Consider the following 19,201-nt stretch of genomic DNA (forward strand, 5'->3'; position numbering starts at 1 on the left):
GAAAATCCTTAAGGTAAAAGGCAAAGGCCTAAGGTAATACTACTATAAGTCTAAGAGGCGGTATAAGGGCCAGAAGGTTAGTAGGCCAGTAGGGCATAAGGCCAGCAGCCTAGTAGGCTACTATAGGATTTTAATACCCCCTCTGATTAGCTACTGTAATAGCAAGCTAATCGTTGTATAAAGGATAGTGAAAGAAAATGCAATAAAAGTGCTAAGGAAAAATATAGGAAAAACCTTAGTAAGTTAATATAAGTTAGTATAAGTTAGTAGGCCCTAAGACCTAGTAACTCGCGGAACCTAGTAAATTTAGGGCCTGGCAGTGGCTTCGTAAGACCATTAGCAGGCATACTATTAGTAGGTAAGTAGGTATGTTGCAATTCTCAAGGTCACTATAAAAGCAGAGCCTTACTAGCTAGCTAGATAGCACAAGACTGTCTGCGACCTGTGAACTAATCTTAGTATAATACTAGATTTTTCACCAAGTCCTAAGACTGTACAAGTGCTATAAAGCAAGGCAAGTGTAAAGGCAAGGCAAATATAAGATAACCAGAAAACGCAGGGAAGGTAAGAAGTTAAGAGGCATATAGTGCATTAACAGACTCGATTGTGCTGCCCTTCAACTATCTAGAAAGAAGGGGGAAAGCTATCCTATATATACACGAAGGAGAGATGGGCCCAGGCATTCAGGGTAGCCAATAAGAAGGCTCCCTGTAATGCTCACTTGCCACGTATACAATACGTCAGCAGCCCCACTATATCGGGCCTTTTCAACCACCCTAACCACCGCACTAGTAACCAGTCACCGCACTAGTAACTATCTACCACGCTAGTAACTACCCACCACACTAGTGGACTAGCCACCACGCTAGTAGACCCACCACGCTAATTTAGCAATGCCACACCTTTTCAATAAGGCCTACCTTACTTGATATACAGTAAATAATCCACTGAAAATCCTTAAGGTAAAAGGCAAAGGCCTAAGGTAAGACTACCATAAGTCCAAGAGGCGGTATAAGGGCCAGAAGGTTAGTAGGCCAGTAAGGCATTAGGCCAGCAGCCTAGTAGGCTACTATAGGATTTTAACAAGGTAATTTTAACTAAGCCTAGCTAGGCTTACTCCCTAATATACCGGAATTTTAATAGCATATGCTTAGTGCGAGTATGCTAATTAGGGTCATTAGAATTCGAAATAGAGCCCTGGTTATCGCAGTATAGCGGTATAGGGCATATAATATCAATTTCTAGCTCCTTATAAAGGTTAGAAAGCCACTATACCTTACGGATAGTCTTAAGTAATGCATTAGATTTAGCTTCTAAAGTAGAAAGTACTACTAAAGAGGCTCTCTTAGAATGCCAACTAATAGGACCACTATTAATAGTAGTTAGGAAGCCTCTAGTAGATTTAGAGGTTTCTTTATAGCCAGCAAAATCGCTATCAGAATAAGCGGTTATAATAGGCTGTTAGTTACTTTTAGTAGCACTAAAGCAAATAGCTTGGTTCTTAGTGCCTTTAAGGTAGCTAAAGCTGCCTTTCGCAGTATTTAAATGCATATTAGTTGCCTTAGATATAAACCGAGAGAGGTATTGAGTAGGAAATGCTAGGTCGGGTCTAGTCATCATCATAAGCTATATTATAGTGCTAGTAAGGCTCTGATAAAGGCTTTGATTAGTAGGGCTAAGGTCTTTTCTACTAGATTCATTAAGAATTCCTGGTTAGAGTAGAATAAGCTGAGGTTTAGTATCCTATAAGCTGAATTTAGCTAGAACCTCTGCTATAAATTGGGCTTCGTATAGCCATAAGAGACCTTCTTTCCTATTTCGTATAATTTGTACGCCTAAGAAAAAAGAAGCTAGACTGCAGTCTTCTATAGTATAGACCTTATGAAATTTCCTTTTTAGCTGGTTAATATAAGTTATATTTAGACTAACTAATAGGCAATCGTCAATATAAGTAACGATAAAGGTGCTAGTTTGCTTATTATAAAAGACGGCAGTATCAGAAGCTAAAGGTAAAAAACCTTTACTAGAAATTAGGTCTTTTAGCTAGTATTACTATTCGCGGGGTGCTTATTTTAGCCCGTATAGGGCCTTCTTTAGTAAAATAGCTTGCTTAATAGAGGGATTAAAGCCGGCTTCTTTAAGTAAAGTTAATAGCCGTTGCCGTTAAATATCAGACTAAAGCTTGCTATCAGTTAGTAATAAGCTCTCTATAAATTTAAGAAATCTATTAGGAATATCTATATAAATAGTCTTAGAAAGTTCGCTATTTAGGAAGGCGCCTATAAAGTCGATCTGCTTTATTTCCCAATTATTACTAGTAGCTAAAGCTAGTATAACCCTTTAGGTAGGTAGGATAGAGGTAGAAGTATAAGTATACTGAAAATCCTTTCTTTCGACTTGCATAAAACCCTTAACTATTAATCTAGCCTTATATTTTATAGGCTAATTATTAGTATCTTTTTTAACCCGAAAAATAGGCCTATTGCGTATAATTTTCCTATTAATAGGAACGCTAGACTTAGGAATAAATTGGAAGACTTTAGTATCTAATAACTGCTTAAATTCCTTAAATAATGCCTTTATCTAAAGGTCTTTCTTAGGGCTTTGTAGTAGATCCTTCCAGCTATTAGGCGTGCCATTAGGGGCCTTTTTAGCTAGCTTACGCTTAGCTGTATAGTAGGAATCCTATATTAGGTGATATAAATCCTGATTAGGGAATAAGTCGGTAGGGCTGGTAGGGTTGGTAGGGCTAGCAGGGCCAGCAGGGCTAGTAAGGTCGGTAGGATTAAGGCTAGTAAGGATATCTATAAGGTCATCCTTTGTAGTAGCCGGGGACTGAAGTATATTAGTAGAGTCCGGTATGCTTTCTAGGTCATCCGGTATAATATTAGTATTATTAATATTAGTAAGGTTAGTAGGGTTAGAAATGCTTTCTAGGTCATCTAGTAAAATAGCAGGTTCTTTACTGCTAGATACCCCCTCTGAACCTGTATTTTGCCCTTTGTGAAAGTCTCCTTCTAGGCTACTAGAAATAGGGCCTATACCTTTATTTTAGTGGATAAAGGTAATAAAGGTTGTTTTAGTAATAACCTTCTTCTTTAGAAGGTAGATAAGGTAAGTATTATTACCTAAAGTGGTAAGGAGCCTACCAGGCTCGGTATAGGGCGCTAATTTTCGGCTTTTTATATGCTTTTCGTATGGTATAAGCACCTTAATAGCTGCTCTAATAGCCCTAAGGTTAATAAGATTAGGGTAGTGCTCTGGTGTTATCTGGTTATAATCTTTTAATAGCTCCTGATAGGGGCTAGAAGGTCTATTAGTAACAGCTGTTATATTTACTAGCATAATAACGCCAGTAATTACAGTAGACTAGAGGTTAGATGGTAGTTTTGACTAAACTATAGTAGCACGTAGCCTATCAGCTATAACCCTAATAGACCGCTTAGCTAGGCCGTTTTATTTATGAATATAAGGGTAAGATATATTAAAAGTTATACCCTGTTCGATAAGCTAATCACTAAGCATTTTATTGATTTTATTTCTACTATTATAGTAGAATTCAATAGGCGTTTTACTATATCTGACCTGTAGGCTCTATATAAAGCTCTGTAATGCTTTAAATATAATAGTGCCTTCCCTATTAGGCAGTAAGTAAAGCTAACGAAATCGGGATTTTCTATCTACTAATATAAGGGCAACAGGTCGTTTGTTATATGGCATAGGTGATATAGCAAAAGTATCACCTTCTATAATATCTAGGCATTTAGCTGGATTTGGAATCGCATCTTTAGAAGGTCTTCTAACCTTCTTAGCCTGTATATAGGCTAGGCAGCGAAAATCAGTATCTTTAACCTTATTAAGGTTAGGAAGACTAGGGGTATTAGTATAAGTCTTTTTAAGTAGCTGAATACCTATATGCCCTAGCCGTATATGCTAAATGCCGGCTAACTGTAATAGCTTCTGGTATTCTGTATTAGTAGCTATAGGGGCAGGAGTAGGGCTAGTAGCCACTATGGGATTTTCGCTAGTCGTAATAGCGGGATTTTCGCTAGTCGTAATAGCGGGCTCTTTGCTAGTCATAATAGCGGGAGAGTTAGTAGTAAGGCTAATAGCCTCTATAGGTTCCTTATTAGTCGCAGTAGTAGGAACGGGGGTAATAGTAGTATCCTCAGGATCACTATAATCAGCAGGGTTAGTAGGGCTAGGGACCTCTACTACTATACTATTAGTAGTATAATGGCTATATGGTTGATGTAGTAGTGGTGTGTTTATTCCTTTCTGTGGAAGGAAAAAGCCGTATTTTTCAAAGTTAAAAATGCCGATACATTTATGGCTTGCTGACTAAAGCTGATTTTTAATTAATACCCCTTTAGCGGCATAGTGCTTTACACCGCTAATAATATTAATATCCAAGGTAGGAATATATAGGGCATTTTTAAGCTCTATAATACCCCATTTCGTAGGGTTAATGCCCTATAGTATAGTAAATTATGCTATGCCCTAACCAGTAGGGGAAATAGGGCCACTACTAGTAGTAATAATAGGCTTATCACCCTTCTTAAAATGGTGAAAAGTGGTGAAATGCTTCTTATCATTAATAATATAACAAGTAGAGCCTATATCGTAAAGGAGGGCATCCTTTGGGGTTTTACCGCCTAATTTAGCACTATAGCTTATAGCTAAGGGCTGGTTATTAGTAGATATAGTGGTAGAAGAAGAGGAATAAAATATATTAGTATCTTAGGTATTATAATTGCCTATAATAAAGGCCTCGATATCTTGCTGATTATTGCTGGAGTCTTATTTTTTCTTCTGTTGCTGCTTCTTTTTCCTATTATTAGTAGAATTATTCTTACTATTATTAGTCGAAGCGGTATTAGCAGACCCTTTATTTTTAGAGTCCTTGGAAGCCTTAAGCTATTTGGGGTTGTTATTAGCAGCTACCTTATTAGACCCTTTAGAACGCTATTCTTCTAGTAGGTTAACCATAAAATACTAGAGGTTAAATTTGCTGCTGTTAATAACACCCTGGGCGCTATATGCCCTAATTATAGAGCGTTGGCGTTCTGTCTAGCGGGTAAATACCCCCTCTACAGCCTAAAGATACTAGTTAACTTAGTCGAAAGAGTCGATCTTAGAACCTAGGATTCTAAGGCGAGAAATATAGCTGTTAAATTCGCTATTAAAAGCCTCTAAAGTACCTTTATAACCGGTAAATGTAAGGGTGTGAAAGGTAGGGTATAAGTGTGCCTATTGTACTTCTGGTGAGTGGCAATACTAGGCCACTAATAAAAGGTAAGCTTCCTTTGGGTCATTATACTAGTCTATAGCCTCTACAGCTTCTTCACTACAGCTATTCTTTAGTATTAGTAGTAAAAGTGCCTGTTCAGACTCATTAAAGTGCCTTGCTATAGAGGGGTCGTTGACAAAATTAGCTATTTTAAAGGCCCTGAGTTGTATTATAAGGGCTTGCTTCCACTGGTCGAAATTATAGGGGCTTTTTAGCTTTTGGGACTCCTTAAAGCGGTTAGCAGTCTTAGCTAATTCCTTAATAGCCCCATTACTAATTTGGTTGGTGATAGTTGTTGGTGGCGTTATATAAATAGGCTCTTTACCCTTATATTTTATAGGAGTAGAAGGTTGGTCGATTTCCATAACGTCAGCTTCACTATTATTATCTTTGGTGGTAGTCTTAGTGGAAGGTCCAGCTTTAGTGGCTTTAGTAGGCTTCTTATTAGTAGCCTAGGTAGCCTAGGTGTCGTTATTTTGCCTACTAATTAGGCCCTGTATAAGGTCAGTTAGTATATTCATCTGGGATTTTATATCGTCTATATCTAGCTATAGCTGTGCATTAGTATTAACTTCAGTATCGGATTCAGGGACCTTATAGGATCCTGACTCTGCTATAGTGGGCAAAAAGGGTTTAAAAATCCGTTGAAAAATGGTGCCGATAGTTGTAAAAACAGAGGAATAACTAGCTAAATAGCTAGCAAAATAGTCGAATAACTGGTAAAATAGCCGAGTAACTAGCTAGACAGCTAGTAAATATAGTGGCTAGTAGCCTACTATAAAAGGTAACCGCAGAATATAGCGGCAGGTCTTAATATAAAAAAGCACGGATGCCGTAGGCGTTGTGCAAGTCCGTATTATAGCGTTGGTATTCAAGGTGCTTATATGGTGCTGTAATATAAAGGTGCCGTAAGTGCCATAGGTGCCGTAGGTGCCGTAGGTGCCGTAGGTGCCGTAGGTACCGTGGGTGCTATAGGTGCCGTAATATAAAAGGTGCCGTAAATGCCGTACCAAAAGTGCTATAAGTGGAAGAGTATAATAGGTGCCGTATAGTGCAGTAGGTGTCGTACACTAGGTGCAAAGGTGTTATACAGTGGTATAGTATGGTAGATATCACACTATAAAATCCGTAGGTGCCGTAGGTTACGCCGAAAATAACGTAAGGTTACGCTAAAAGTGCCGTAAGGTTACGCCGTAAGTTACCGTTAGGTACGCCGTTGATTGCCGTAGGGTAATACCGTAAGTAACAAAGGGTAAGCCAAAGGTGATAATAGGTAAGCCGAAGTTAATAAGGGTAAGCTAAAGATACCAAAAGATAGCTATATTAGTAGTACTAATAAGCAAGAGAGACTAAGGGGTGAACATAAAAAGGTAGGGTAAAAACAAAGAAGTAAAAACCCGGGCTTATAACCTATTGCAATTCTTAAGGTCACTATAAAAGCAGAGCCTTACTAGCTAGCTAGATGGCACAAGACTGTCTGCGACCTGTGAACTAATCTTAGTATAAATACTAGATTTTTCACCAAGTCCTAAGACTATACAAGTGCTATAAAGCAGGGCAAGTGTAAAGGCAAGGCAAATATAAGATAACCAGAAAACGCAGGGAAGGTAAGAAGTTAAAAGGCATATAGTGCATTAACAGACTCGATTGTGCTGCCCTTCTACTATCTAGAAAGAAGGGGGAAAGCTATCCTATATATACACGAAGGAGGGGTGGGCCCAGGCATTCAGGGTAGCCAGTAAGAAGGCTCCCCGTAATGCTCGCTATGATACGTCAGCAACCCCGCTATATCCGGCCTTTCCAACCACCCTAACCACCGCACTAGTAATTAGTTACCACGCTAGTGGACTAACCACCACACTAGTAGACTAGCCACCACACTAGTGGACTAGCCACCACGCTAGTGACTAACCACCACACTAGTGGACTAGCCACCACACTAGTAGGCCGCCACCACGCTAATGGGCTACCACGCTAATTTAGCAATGCCACACCTTTTTAACAAGGCCTACCTTACTTGATATACAGTAAATAATCCACTGAAAATCCTTAAGGTAAAAGGCAAAGGCCTAAGGTAATACTACCATAAGTCCAAGAGGCGGTATAAGGGCTAGAAGGTTAGTAGGCCAGTAGGGCATAAGGTCAGCAGCCTAGTAGGCTACTATAGGATTTTAACAATCTACTATTATAGAGTAGACTTATTTAACTTACTATAGGAACCGAAGGAGGCTATAATAGTACGATCGAAGAAAAGAAAGACGAATAAAGCAATAAAAGAAGGCATAAATACTACGAAAAGAATAAGATGTATAAGCAATAAGGAAGATAATATAATTAAAGCAGCCAATATTATTGCAGAAGCAATAAGAATAGGACTCAAGAAAATTGCTGATGTATTGAAAGAATGAATTTGCTGATGAGAATGGTTTTTTTTTATTTTTATTTATATTTGCTGAAAGAAGTATTCGCTAAAAGAAGTATTATTTTTTTTTTGCTGGGCTCTAGAGAATGCTTCTCTTTCTCTTTTTTTTTGTTATTGCGATCAATACTACAAAGAAGTGTCTTTTGTTTTTTTTTAGTGTTGTAGGTAATACTATAGAAGAAAGGGGGATCCTGTAAAGGGATGAAATAGTGGGGTTCTAGACTAGATTAGCTCGAGAATAATCAACCCTCCTACACAATACATTTTTGGCCCTAATGCCAGTGGAAGGAATTCAGGGCTTTGCTGCGGCTTCAGCCTGGCATGGCATGGCAGTGCACACACAACAATCCATCCATGACACCGCAGGGCGGCGCACGCTGATCCAGCGCCAAAGAGGGACTATTCCCGAGTCTTAAGAGAAAACCAAAAAAAAAACACCCTCTGATAAAGTAAGGTAAGGAGGGAAAAAAAAAAAAAAAAAAGGGAGAAATAACCAGAATTCAGGGAAAGAATGAAATAAAAGAAAGGAAATAAATAAATAAAAGTACTACATAGATTACGCCCCCGCGTGTCAATCAGAGCCGAGGACGGTGATTGGCCCAGCCTGCCATGGGATGGGCAAAGGGCTGGGCGGAGACGCCGGCAGCCCTTTGATGATGAGGTCATGCCGCCGCCCCGCCGCATCATGCATTTCATCCACATCATCGATGGGCATCGGATGCTTTGGGAAGGGCCGCCCCCCCTTGCAGCTGCCGAGCGGTCCGGCGCACACTGACGACACTGACGACACTGATGACACTGACTGGACACTGACTGGATGCTGTCCATTGCTGCTGGGCTGCTGCTCGCCCCCGGGTTTCCGCCATATAGCGCGCCTGCGGCCGCTTCTCGCTCCATGCATGTGTCTTGTCTGGTCCTTCCTGACTTGAACTCGCGTCCAGGCAACTCTCTGCATCCAGCCCTGCAACCCCCATCTCGCGACGCAGCATCATTCTCGACCCCGCACCGTGTGTTTCGGCCGAGACAAAAGAGAGAAGAAACAGGCCACAGAGCAACACAGCCTCTCTCTCTCAACGCACGCGGCCCGACAGGATCGATACCCCCCCCCGCCGGCGCAAAAGCACATCGCGCGATTCCACATACCAGCTGCTGCTGCGCGGTAGAAGCGCCTCGCCAAAAAAAAAAAAAAAAAAAAAAAAAAAAAAAAAAAAAAAAAAAAAACCATGTCGGGCTTCCTCAACGCCGTTGTCCGCACCGTCGCCCTGCTGTGGACGCTGCTCATCACCGCGCTCATCGGCAACGTCATCGCCAGCAACGTCGACGCCTCGTCGTCGGCCGAGGCCGCCGTCAACTTCACCATGTTCGTGGCCGCCCTGTCGTGGGTGGTGTGCCTGTACGGCCTCGCCTCGGCCTTCTTCGCCGGCCTGGGGCGCCCCGTCGTCATGCTGCCCCTCGACGTCCTGCTCGTCCTCTTCACCTTTATCAACGCCATCGTCCTGGCTGCCAAGCTGCGCGCTCCCAACTGCGGCAACATCCACCCGGCCGACCTCCCCGGCGGCTGGATCGGCTACGGCTCTCGCGACACGGAGAAGCGCTGCCGCGAGATCCAGGCCTGCACCGCTTTCATGTGGTTCCTCTGGGCCACTGCCTCTGCTGCTCTGTTCTTGACCGTCAGGGAGGCTCGCGCCGGCGGCCTCGGCCGATCCATCCGCTCCGGTAGGCCCAGCATGTCCCAGGTTGGCGTTTAATCGGCCGCCCCCCCCCCCCCCCCCCCCCCCCCCCCCCCCCCCCTTTTCCCTGTCGGCTGCCTTGATTCGTCGCCCATCAAGACGTTCGATCTTGTGCCCGGACTTGCGAGGTTAACATCAAGTTGTGTGTGCTTCAGCTGTCTAATGACTAATGACTCTCGGAGGAGAACGCGACGGGGTAAGCGACATCTATAACGGGATACGGAAGGATGAAGAGGGCATGGATTGGTTTAATGGAGTTGATGGGACGAGCGGCAGGAATAGTGACGTATGGAAATATGGGCTAGTAATTACATGGTGTATACCAAAACTTAGTACAGCATTGCCGAGCTGGCAGCTGCACATGACCGAGGCACGCATGAAGGCCTTTTGGGTTTTTTTTGGGGGGGTGCTGCAGTCATTTACCGAATTCATATCGACAGAGCATACCATGAGAAGAGCTAGAGCTGGTTGCATTTTGGAAGCATTGCCGTGATGTGACTGCTCGGGAGGGCATCGGCCACGACTGGCTTGAATCTGCAGCTTGCTTGAACAATGCACTCCGTGATCCCCCGCAGACTCATCTACCAGTTTACCTCGACAGCGCATAAAAGAAAAGAGTTGGGAGGCGGCTTTGCCCTGTTGGCAGCATCATGATGTGATTGCTCAGCGGGCATCGGCCACGACTGGCCTTGCGGCTTGGCAGCTCGATTTCAACGCGGGTGCTCCGCGACGCGCCTTTTTCCCAAGCAGCACCGCACCGACTCGCCTCACGCACCTCCATTGCCGTCGCAAACTCGCAGACTTGGCAATCCCAAGCGCCAGGGGCTGGCTCCACGCGCGCGCGCGATCCCTCCCGCCAGGGCGGGCGAGCAGAGACCCGTCCGGCAACGCCCCCGCATCGATGCCTCGCGACTTGGCTTCCTGGTTCTCCCGTGAGCCCTTGCCACGGGGGCGCGGCAGCCGTTTCCGCGAGAGCCACAGCCGGGCCCCCTGGGCGAGAGGAGCGCCCGCCGCCGTTCGATTCTCCCCTACAGCGTGGCAGCCGTTTCCGCGATGCCGGCCGCCCGGAATGCGGCTTTACTCGTCCACCGCACGTCGACGTTGTGCATCCACTCCATGTACCGCGACCAACCTGCAACATGGGAGGGGGCACGGGGTCAGCGGAGGAAGTTGGTTGCCAGAAAGGGCTTTGCCAGGAACCGGGGGAGGCGGGGGCAGGAAGCGCGTCGCGCGAAAAGACACACGTACTCCAGTAGGCGAACCTCCTGCCAAAGTACTTGCCCATCCAGGGGACAATCATCATGGTCAGCAGCAGCTGGAGCTGCTCGAGCGAGCGGTCCCATTCCCCCTGGGCGTCCGAGTCGGCGTCGTCGTCCGAGTAGGTGTCGCTGGAGGGGAGGGAGTCGATGTCGGAGGAGTAGTCAAGCTCGACGGGGGAGTCGGCGGGCATGGCGGGCATGGCGGGCATGGCATGGGGGGGGTTTGAAGGGCGATGCCGTGCGCATGGGTGGGAGGGAGGCAAAGCGACGGACTGGACGGGACGGGATGGGATGGGATGGGAAGGGAAGGGAAGGGATGGGGAAGCCGGGGCGATGGGCGGTGGTGGGTGGCGGTCACGTGGCGGGTGTGGCCAGGGCCGTGGGAGCGCACCGTGGAGCGCACCGTGGAGCGCACCGTGCGAGTGCAAGGCAAGCGTCAGAGTTGCACCTGGCCGGCTTGGCCATGGAGGAGGATGATTCAGGCCGCAGGCGAGAGCGAGCAGGTCTTGTCGCCCATCGTCGGCGTAGCAAAGGCCCTGCAGGCCTGACTTGATGCCGACGCCGACGCCGCTGGTGCTCCGTCACTGCTGGTGCTCCGTCACTTGCTTGGTTGCTTGCCCCCATGGCAGCTTAGCTAATAAAGCCACGACGACTGTTGGGACTGTTGGCGGCCACCCACCCACCTGGCACCACCCAAACGAAACGCGGCACAAAATAATTTTACCCCACCTGGGTCGGAATCATTTTTGCCATTCATCCCATCCAACCCCGTCCATCCATCCATCCATCCATCTATCCATCCATCTATCCATCCATCTATTCCTTCTCCCCCCCATCGCCTTATCCGTCTTGAAGTCGACGAGTCTCGCAGCGCTGCCGTCAACCGGAGCTTTCCCCCACCACCAACCCCCCCGGATCGACTCACCCGCTCCTCGAACGTGCCGGGCTCACTAACGTCCCCTTCCCACTCGCACTCGCACTCGCACTCGCACTCGCACTCGCACTCGCGCTCGCGGACCTGACCAACAAGTATCGATGACGATCAATCCCGATGTTCGTATTATATATTCCTCTTGCGACGCGATGAGTTGCCCCCCCGTCCTCCAATCCCTCCCGCACCACATGCCTGCGGGGAGCGGGAGAAGAAAAAAAAAAAACCCCCCGAGAAGAGGACGAAAGCACAGCTAACGACGCACGTTTTTGCCGCCTGTTTCTCCCCCCCCCCCCCGCAGGAGCAAGTAGAAGGCCAGTCCCGCAAATCCGTCGCCTTTACCGACCAGAAGCTCGTAGTGGACGCCGACGGCTCCGTCACCATGGTGGCCGCTACCGAGGACCCCAAGGACACGGCGCTGTCCCACACGCCTCGTACGCCGCCGTTGTCTGCCGCTCTGGGAGCCTTTACTGACGCCGCAGCCCCAGCCGCCGGCGACGACGCCCCCCCCGCCGCCGAGGACGGCGGTCTTGACCTGAGCCTGCTGAAGAAGAAGAAGAAGAAGAAGGTCAAGGCCAAGGAGGCCGGCGAGGAGGACGACTTTGCCGCCAAGCTGAAGCAGCTCGAGGTCAAGGACGCCGAGGAGGCTGCCGCCGCCGCCGCCGCCGCCGCCGTTGCCGCCACCGAGCACGAGCACGAGTCGGGGGACATGGACGCCGGCACGGGCATCTGGGCGCACGACGAGACCAAGGGCATCGGCTACAGCCTGCTGCTCCAGCGCTTCTTCCACCAGCTGTCGCAGAAGAACCCCGACCACACGCTCAGCGGCACCAAGAGCTTCAAGATCCCCCCGCCGCAGTGCATGCGCGAGGGCAACCGGAAGACCGTCTTTGCCAACATTGCCGAGATCTGCAAGCGCATGAAGCGGACCGAAGACCATCTCACCGCCTACCTGTTTGCCGAGCTGGGCACCAACGGCTCCGTTGACGGGAGTAGGAGACTCGTCATCAAGGGTCGGTTCCAGCAGAAGCAGATTGAGGGCATGGTCAGGAAATACATTAGTACGTGTGACGTGGAGACTCGACTGCTTTCTCATTTGCCCCCCTTCCCCCCCCCGTGAACCGCTGGCGACACGAAGCCGTCGTCCCCGCCGTGGCCTGCGCTGACCTTTCCGTTCGTTACAGTTGAATACGTCACCTGCAAGACGTGCAAGTCTCCCGACACGGAGCTGAGCAAGGGAGAAAACCGCCTCTACTTTGTCACCTGCAACAACTGCGGCTCGCGACGCAGCGTCACCGCCATCAAGACTGGCTTCTCGGCCCAGGTCGGCAAGAGAAAGAAGATGAAGGCGTAGGCGCTGCTCCCAAGACGGGAAGGGAAGTTGGCCACGGTCCTTGGGGAGCAGCAGACGGCAGGGGGGACCTTTCCACGTCCTCTTCCACGCAGTTTATTTCTTTTTTTTTTTTTTTGTGTCACCGACTTTTCCAAATGGGTACAATTCCCGTTGGGCATCTTATATAAAGCAGATTGGTTGAACCCACCGTGCCATGCATGCCTCGCACCTTGCCTGCCTGCTTGCTTGCTTGTGGCTGCGCTTCTCCCCTGTCCAGCGCGCCGCCCGCGCCGCTGTCGACTTGCCATCCATCATCCATCACCACACGCACCAAGTAGCACAAGGCCCCGCCGGCCCAGCCCGCAAAAGAGAAACGAGCATTGATTGACACGTCCCTCCCCCGTCCGTGGCCCGGGCCGACCCCGAGCCCGTGGTACTGTATCCTGAGCACCCTGAGCACCCTGAGCACCCTTTGAGCCTTTGCTTTGCCTCTACGCTACCCGTCGTAATCTCGTACATGCGTGCCGCGACATGGCGCAGCGCAGGGACTTTACCCAGGCGAGACCAAAGGACGACATGAGAACCGACTGAAAAAAAAAAAAAGAAAGAAAGAAAGAAAGTTTGGAATGAAATAAAAGTAAAGTAAAGTAAAAAGGCCGACTACACTTGACTGCTTCCAAAGGAACGAAAGGAGAACCAGCAGAGAAAAAGGAAAGAGAAAAAAAGTAAAGCTTGAAAAAAGGCCGACAACACTATTGATTGCTTCGATGGTGGGAGGAAAAAGGAAAAGAACAGGATAAAAAAAAAGAAAACGCCACCCAATGTCATGTTTCTTCCTTTTGTACTTGTAATTTCGGCTCGCCTCACCAGTCCAACTAAGACTGTGCATGTGCAGGCAGGGCTTGTGTCACGCCGCCGCCGCCGCCAAAGAGCGACGAGGCTCTCTGGTCGGCCGCCGCCCCGGCTCTCGTCGCCTCGTCTGCCGTGTTTTCCACCTCGATCTGGGCGGCGTCAAAGGTTGCGCGGACCCAGTCCGCGAGACGATTCTTGTCCATGTGCTGGCTCAGCAGCTTGTCCTCCCAGTTCATGGCGTCGAGGAGTTTGGACCGCTCGCTCTCGGCGAATCCCTGGAAGCGCCTGTCCAGGTGCTCCGTGAAGACGCCCAGCGCTTCGTGAGGCTGCATGGGGCGGAAGGGGTCTCGAGGATCCTCTGCTCGCAGGGGTTAGCGACGGGACGCGCATGCACGCGAGGAAGGAGGGAAGAGGGAGAGGAAGAGGAAGAGGAAGAGGAAGAGGAGAAAGAGAAACAGAAACAGAAACAGAAACAGAAACAGAAAAGAAAAGATCAACATACGATACCGGATGCAGTCCGTCAACATGGCAAATAGCTCCGTCTCGGCCAGTTGCTCCACCACCTCGCGGTCGTCCTTGAGCTGCGTGTCGTTCATCTTGGCCCAGTCGTCGCGGACGTACAGCCTCCTCCAAACCAACCTCTTGGCCAGCTTCACCTCGTCCGGGCGGCAGCCGTTGTTGGCCACCTTGAGCGCCATCCAGAACGGGTTGGCAATCTCGTCCCTGGCCTCTGGCTTGAGCGACACCAGCGTCAGCATGTCAATCAGGTCCATGGGGCTGAGCGCCTGGTGATCGAGCAGCTGCTCCATGCCCTCCGCAAACAGGCGCAGGAGCGCCCTCTGCCGCCGCGGAATGTTGCTGCTGTGCGCCTCAACGGCAAAGTGGAGGGCCGCGGCGCGGTCCACGGCGGCGTGCGTGCTCGGCGCAACCTGCCCGTGCAGCTGGTCCTGGATCCGGACCATGATGAGCTCGTTGTCGACCAGGCGGAGGCGCTCTTCGCGGCGCGCGTCGTCCGACTTGACCTTGAGCGAGCGCGCGTCGTCTTTGCTCCCGGCTTCGGCTTCGGCTTCGGCCTCGGCTAGCAGAGCGAGCTTGCCGAGACTCAGCTCAATCTTCTTCTTCCACACTTGGTCCTCCCGCTTGAGGGCCAGCTCCACCAGGGTGTTGGCCGCGTGGTCGACGTCCCGCTCCTGCTCGACGTCGTGGATCCACGAGATGCGGGCGAGCTCCGGCCGGCTGCGCAGGAAGCTGGTCTTGAACCCGAGCGTGTCCAGGTCAAACTCGAGAACCGCCTCCACGCCGTGCTTCTCCAGGAGGCCCTCGTACAGGGGAAAGGCGAACGGCTCTCCGTATCTGCTGAAGCTGTCTTCCAGCTGCGTCTTCTTGGCCTGCCTCAGGTTTTTGAGGCTCTTGACTTGCGCCGCGGACAAGCCGGGTTCGCCCAGGCCCGTCTCCAGGATCTCAATGTGCTCGAGCAGAATGACCGCCAGGGCGCTGAGGCAGCCGTGCTTTTCCGCAATCGCGGATGCCTGCTCCCACTTCCCCGCCCGCGCCAGAGCGATGGGCTTGTCGTGGCGGTCGGCATCGTACGTTTTGGCATACTCGTCGGCGAGCGATCCGTTGCTGTCCGAGTTCGCCATCCCCCACCTGGCGTGCTCCAAGACAGAGGTGAGCATGGAATCCGTCAGGACGGGCAGTTCGTCGAAGATTTTTCGAATAATGGCGGGATCGGGCAGGTTTGGCTCCTTGCATCCATCTCGTATCTGCTCGTGCTTCTTATACCACTGGTCGCAGAGATCCGAGAGTCGCTTGATGTTGTTGGCCACGTAAGCGCAGCCCGTCCACGGTTCTGCCATGCCCTTGTAGTGGCCATCTCGGAGGATGCCCATCCGCAGTTGTTCGTCGCCAAGGCCATAGAGGGAGAGGTTGCGTCTGCGGAACTCGTGCGCTCCCACTTGCGCTGCGATGTTGACCTCCATAGCCTCGCTCATCATGGCGGTGACTTTGACATCGTCCAGGAGATTGTCCTTGTACAGAACCTTGATGACTTCGTACGCCCACGCAACAAAGATCTCGAGTCGGAACACATCGTTGACGAACCAATGGCGCACCCGGTCCACCTCCCCGCTGCTCGCAACAGGGTTCGTCTTTTGGTCTTGGTGAATAAACTCGACTATGAGACCAATGAGGCTCTTCTTGTCGTCGACGGGCCGTGCGGCGGTAAAGGCCTCGTGCCGTTTCCAAAGCAGGCCTGCAACATGCATCTTCTCCGCGTTGAAAAGGAGGTTCCACCTGGTCTTGCGGTCGAGGTCGGCGCCAATCATGTCGAGGTGGAGGATAAGTCTCTCCAGAGCGTTGGACCGAGCGCAAAGGTTATCCTCCAGCGACGCAGGCAGCGTCGAGAGGAAGGCTGTGGTGGAGCTCAGAATCTCCTGGCTTACTCGCAGAGCTGCCTCGCCGATCTGGTCGTTGCTGAACTCAATGTCTTGCCGTTTGCCGAAAAGAAGGGGGTTGTCCTTTTTGGCTCCAAAGAACACGGCTTGTTCCAGCTTGCTCTTGGCCGAAACCTGGGGCGGGTCCTCGCTCGCAAACTTGTCCACGTCTGTTGTGACGATGCGCATGACGCCCGCGCCGCGCACCATCAGCACGACCGCTGGATTCTTGTTTTTGGGGCGCAATGATCGGTTCTCCTCGTGGCCGGTGGAGGCCACCTCTTCATAGCCCGAGCCAACAACCTCATGCACATTGTCTTGGCGGAAGTCTACGACGTCCTCGAACGACGGTGCGAGGATATGGTTGTCCGCTTGCAGCTGCGAGTCTGGGGATTCGGGCGGGATGGCGACGGAAGCGACCACGGCGGCGCGATCAAACACGACAAAGGCTACCAGCGCAGGTCGAGGGAGATGGAGGCGAGGCCTGACGGTCGTGGACGAATCGGAAGCCGCCGGGGGGGTGGAATAAGAGGTGATGGGCCGAATCATGCCGACCTGACATTCCCTTGGCGTAAGGATAACCTCGGCAAGGGCGTACCTCGACACGCTTCGGCGAGTGAGGCAGACGAGAAGTAAGAGATGTTGGAGCAAGGCGTCGTCGGTCGCTATGGCGTCGCTGAGCCTGCTGAGCTGGAGATATTTGGGCTCCAAGCCTTTAGGAACATAGGTCAAGTCTAGGGCTTCAAATGAATCTGCTGGCATGTCCTCGCTAAAAGGGTCGTTCTCCTGGAGGGCCGAGACCAGGCGGTCGCGCATGTCGGCTTCTCCAATGAGTTCGTTGTGGCCACCACGGTGGATCCTCCACGCTTGCAGCTTGCCTTTACTGGTGAGCGCGACGATATTTCTTTCCCCGACGCGCGAGGATCTGTCGGCCCTGACAGCAGCGACGTCGCCACGGAGGGAGAGGTGGGAGAAGGCGTGTCGAATGCTTCCAAGTAGACCACCGCTGGAGGATGTGGGCGAAAGCTTGGTTCGCAGAAACTGCACGGAAATCGCGGGTCGGCCGTGACCATCTCGAACGCTCATGTAGGCCAATCTCCCCGTGTTCAAGGTCAGAATGAAGCCTGCTGATTCGGCATTGGTGATGGCTATGACTTTTTCGCCCGAGGACATCCCTGAGATGAAATGTTCGACTCCAGATCGATCTTTCTTTATAAAGGCAAAAGTGGCGGCACTGGATATGGACTCCCAGAAAACCACCTTGCCGCTTCCAGGCATGACAACCACAAGGCCGGGCTCTGTTGAAGATGCAGGCGGGGAAACCAAACATGCCACTGGAAGGGGGTCGGTCGGGTTCGATGCTGACGGAAGAGTGAAGGTGAATGTTTCGGGAGATTGAGACGTTGAGTTGTAAGCCCAAATAACGGCATGGGTCGCCGTCAGATGTAGTGCATATCCTGACGCAGCAAAGATGTCGGATTTTTGAGCCCCTTGAAATGGAAAATCAGCGATTTCTGACGGAAGGCTGAAGACGAAAAAAAAAGAAAAGAAAAGAAAAGAAAAAGAATGGATGGCATACCTGACCAATCGGTGCGAATTCTATCGGGCAACGCAGGGAGTTTCGACACTGTGAAGGCGCTTGTACTTGTCTAAAAGCGTTTTTGATATTCTAGTCAGCGTTTGCGCACCAAAAGGCCCCTCTTATGAACCGGAAACTCGTTGCAGCCGCTCAAGGGAAATTGGGGGCGTCTGTTGCGACATACAAGCACGAGGCTTCCGTCGCCCTTGTTAGCGGCACGGTCACCATGTTTCGACTTTTTCGCTCGAACATTCGATTCTTTGCGGACAGGGTGATGAGGGTGGTCGGAAGAGACGACGTCTTTGGAGGGCTCCAAAGTTGCGATGGTGTCGGCCTTGGCGACCTCGACCATTTCGGGCTGGGCGTCGGGATTGACAAAAGTTTGCTCGGTAAGAGGCAGGCGCTGGCGCTTAGCCTTGGGTTGCTGGACGGAACTGTCGGTGCTCTTGGGTCGCTGACGACGACGAGATCTGGTAGCCGTGGCCGGGCCGCCATCTGCGACAGAGGGATTGAACATGGTTGACAGGGTCAAAGAAGAAGCAGCTAGTAGCTAGTTTGGCGGCGAGGACCCAAAAACCTCGGCCGTAGGAATGTTGGATGGCGGACGTGTAAAGCAAACGAGAAGATCAGATCGACATTTCGAAAATGGCAGCAAGGCCAGGCTTGATGGCTAGCCAGGAGGAAGGATGAAGAGACAGGCCAGAGAACGACGGGCCTGATGAATCTGGGGGTCGGTGAATTGATCGTGGTGATGGGTAGGGCAGCAGCGCAGCCAGGAAGGATTAATTATTTGGGTCCGTCCTGGGACGTGAAAGACCTTGCTTGGAACAGCAAGAACGAACCAGACAGCATGCAGCCATTGCGATTGGCCGGTGGGGCCAAAACAAAAAGCGTAGCGGCGTATGGCCGACCGGCGTGGTGGCTAGTGAGTGGCAAGCAACCAGATCAGACCAGACGAGACGCCACACGCAGCCCGCCACACAGAGCCAGCCACCCAGCTGTCCAGGCGGGCCCGGGAGTTGTGGCGATGCTCCGGATCGGTGATTGATCCACTACCGTAGGTACCGTTAAGGTAAGAGGTTCCAGGTACCTGGTAGCTCGCCAACGACCGTGTTCACGTCTTGTTGCCCGGCCTCATCGTCACCTGACTTGGTTTGTCGTGAACCGGTTACCGCAGCATCAAAAGATGTGAGCTGTTGAACAGAGCGTCTTTAAAAAATCACCATCAATTCTTCCCAAGTGCATCCTTGAGAGCATCACGACATGGACAGGTCCCCCACCAGCTGCACACTACACATTATTCAAACGTACATGCGATGCGACGAGATGGAGAAAGAAGGCGCCAACAAGCTTTGACGCATGACATCTTTACA

At 50.4% G+C, this 19,201-nt stretch overlaps 5 protein-coding genes across 5 annotated transcripts; 2 read left to right on the top strand and 3 right to left on the bottom strand.

Annotated features, from left to right (window-relative positions):
• Positions 1–9,154: 9,154 nt before the first annotated feature.
• Positions 9,155–9,605, top strand: UV8b_07319 (uncharacterized protein; the record flags this gene model as incomplete). Its single annotated transcript, XM_043144816.1, has 2 exons — positions 9,155–9,428; positions 9,598–9,605. The coding sequence occupies 2 exons, from the start codon at positions 9,155–9,157 to the stop codon at positions 9,603–9,605; spliced, it is 282 nt and encodes a 93-aa protein (XP_043000751.1).
• A 3-nt stretch (positions 9,606–9,608) lies between these two features.
• UV8b_07320 (uncharacterized protein) lies at positions 9,609–10,048 on the bottom strand (the record flags this gene model as incomplete). Its single annotated transcript, XM_043144817.1, has 2 exons — positions 9,609–9,743; positions 9,866–10,048. 2 exons carry the CDS (start codon positions 10,046–10,048, stop codon positions 9,609–9,611), a joined length of 318 nt encoding a protein of 105 aa, XP_043000752.1.
• A 422-nt stretch (positions 10,049–10,470) lies between these two features.
• On the bottom strand, positions 10,471–10,901 carry UV8b_07321 (uncharacterized protein; the record flags this gene model as incomplete). The annotated part of the gene is made up of 2 exons (XM_043144818.1): positions 10,471–10,574; positions 10,691–10,901. 2 exons carry the CDS (start codon positions 10,899–10,901, stop codon positions 10,471–10,473), a joined length of 315 nt encoding a protein of 104 aa, XP_043000753.1.
• An 835-nt stretch (positions 10,902–11,736) lies between these two features.
• On the top strand, positions 11,737–12,986 carry UV8b_07322 (uncharacterized protein; the record flags this gene model as incomplete). Its single annotated transcript, XM_043144819.1, has 3 exons — positions 11,737–11,754; positions 11,934–12,693; positions 12,817–12,986. The coding sequence occupies 3 exons, from the start codon at positions 11,737–11,739 to the stop codon at positions 12,984–12,986; spliced, it is 948 nt and encodes a 315-aa protein (XP_043000754.1).
• An 854-nt stretch (positions 12,987–13,840) lies between these two features.
• On the bottom strand, positions 13,841–18,345 carry UV8b_07323 (uncharacterized protein; the record flags this gene model as incomplete). Its single annotated transcript, XM_043144820.1, has 4 exons — positions 13,841–14,175; positions 14,320–17,739; positions 17,829–17,898; positions 18,013–18,345. The coding sequence occupies 4 exons, from the start codon at positions 18,343–18,345 to the stop codon at positions 13,841–13,843; spliced, it is 4,158 nt and encodes a 1,385-aa protein (XP_043000755.1).
• Positions 18,346–19,201: the final 856 nt, after the last annotated feature.

This window comes from Ustilaginoidea virens, chromosome 6 (genome assembly GCF_000687475.1).
Source record: "Ustilaginoidea virens chromosome 6, complete sequence".
Lineage (NCBI taxonomy): Eukaryota > Fungi > Ascomycota > Sordariomycetes > Hypocreales > Clavicipitaceae > Ustilaginoidea > Ustilaginoidea virens.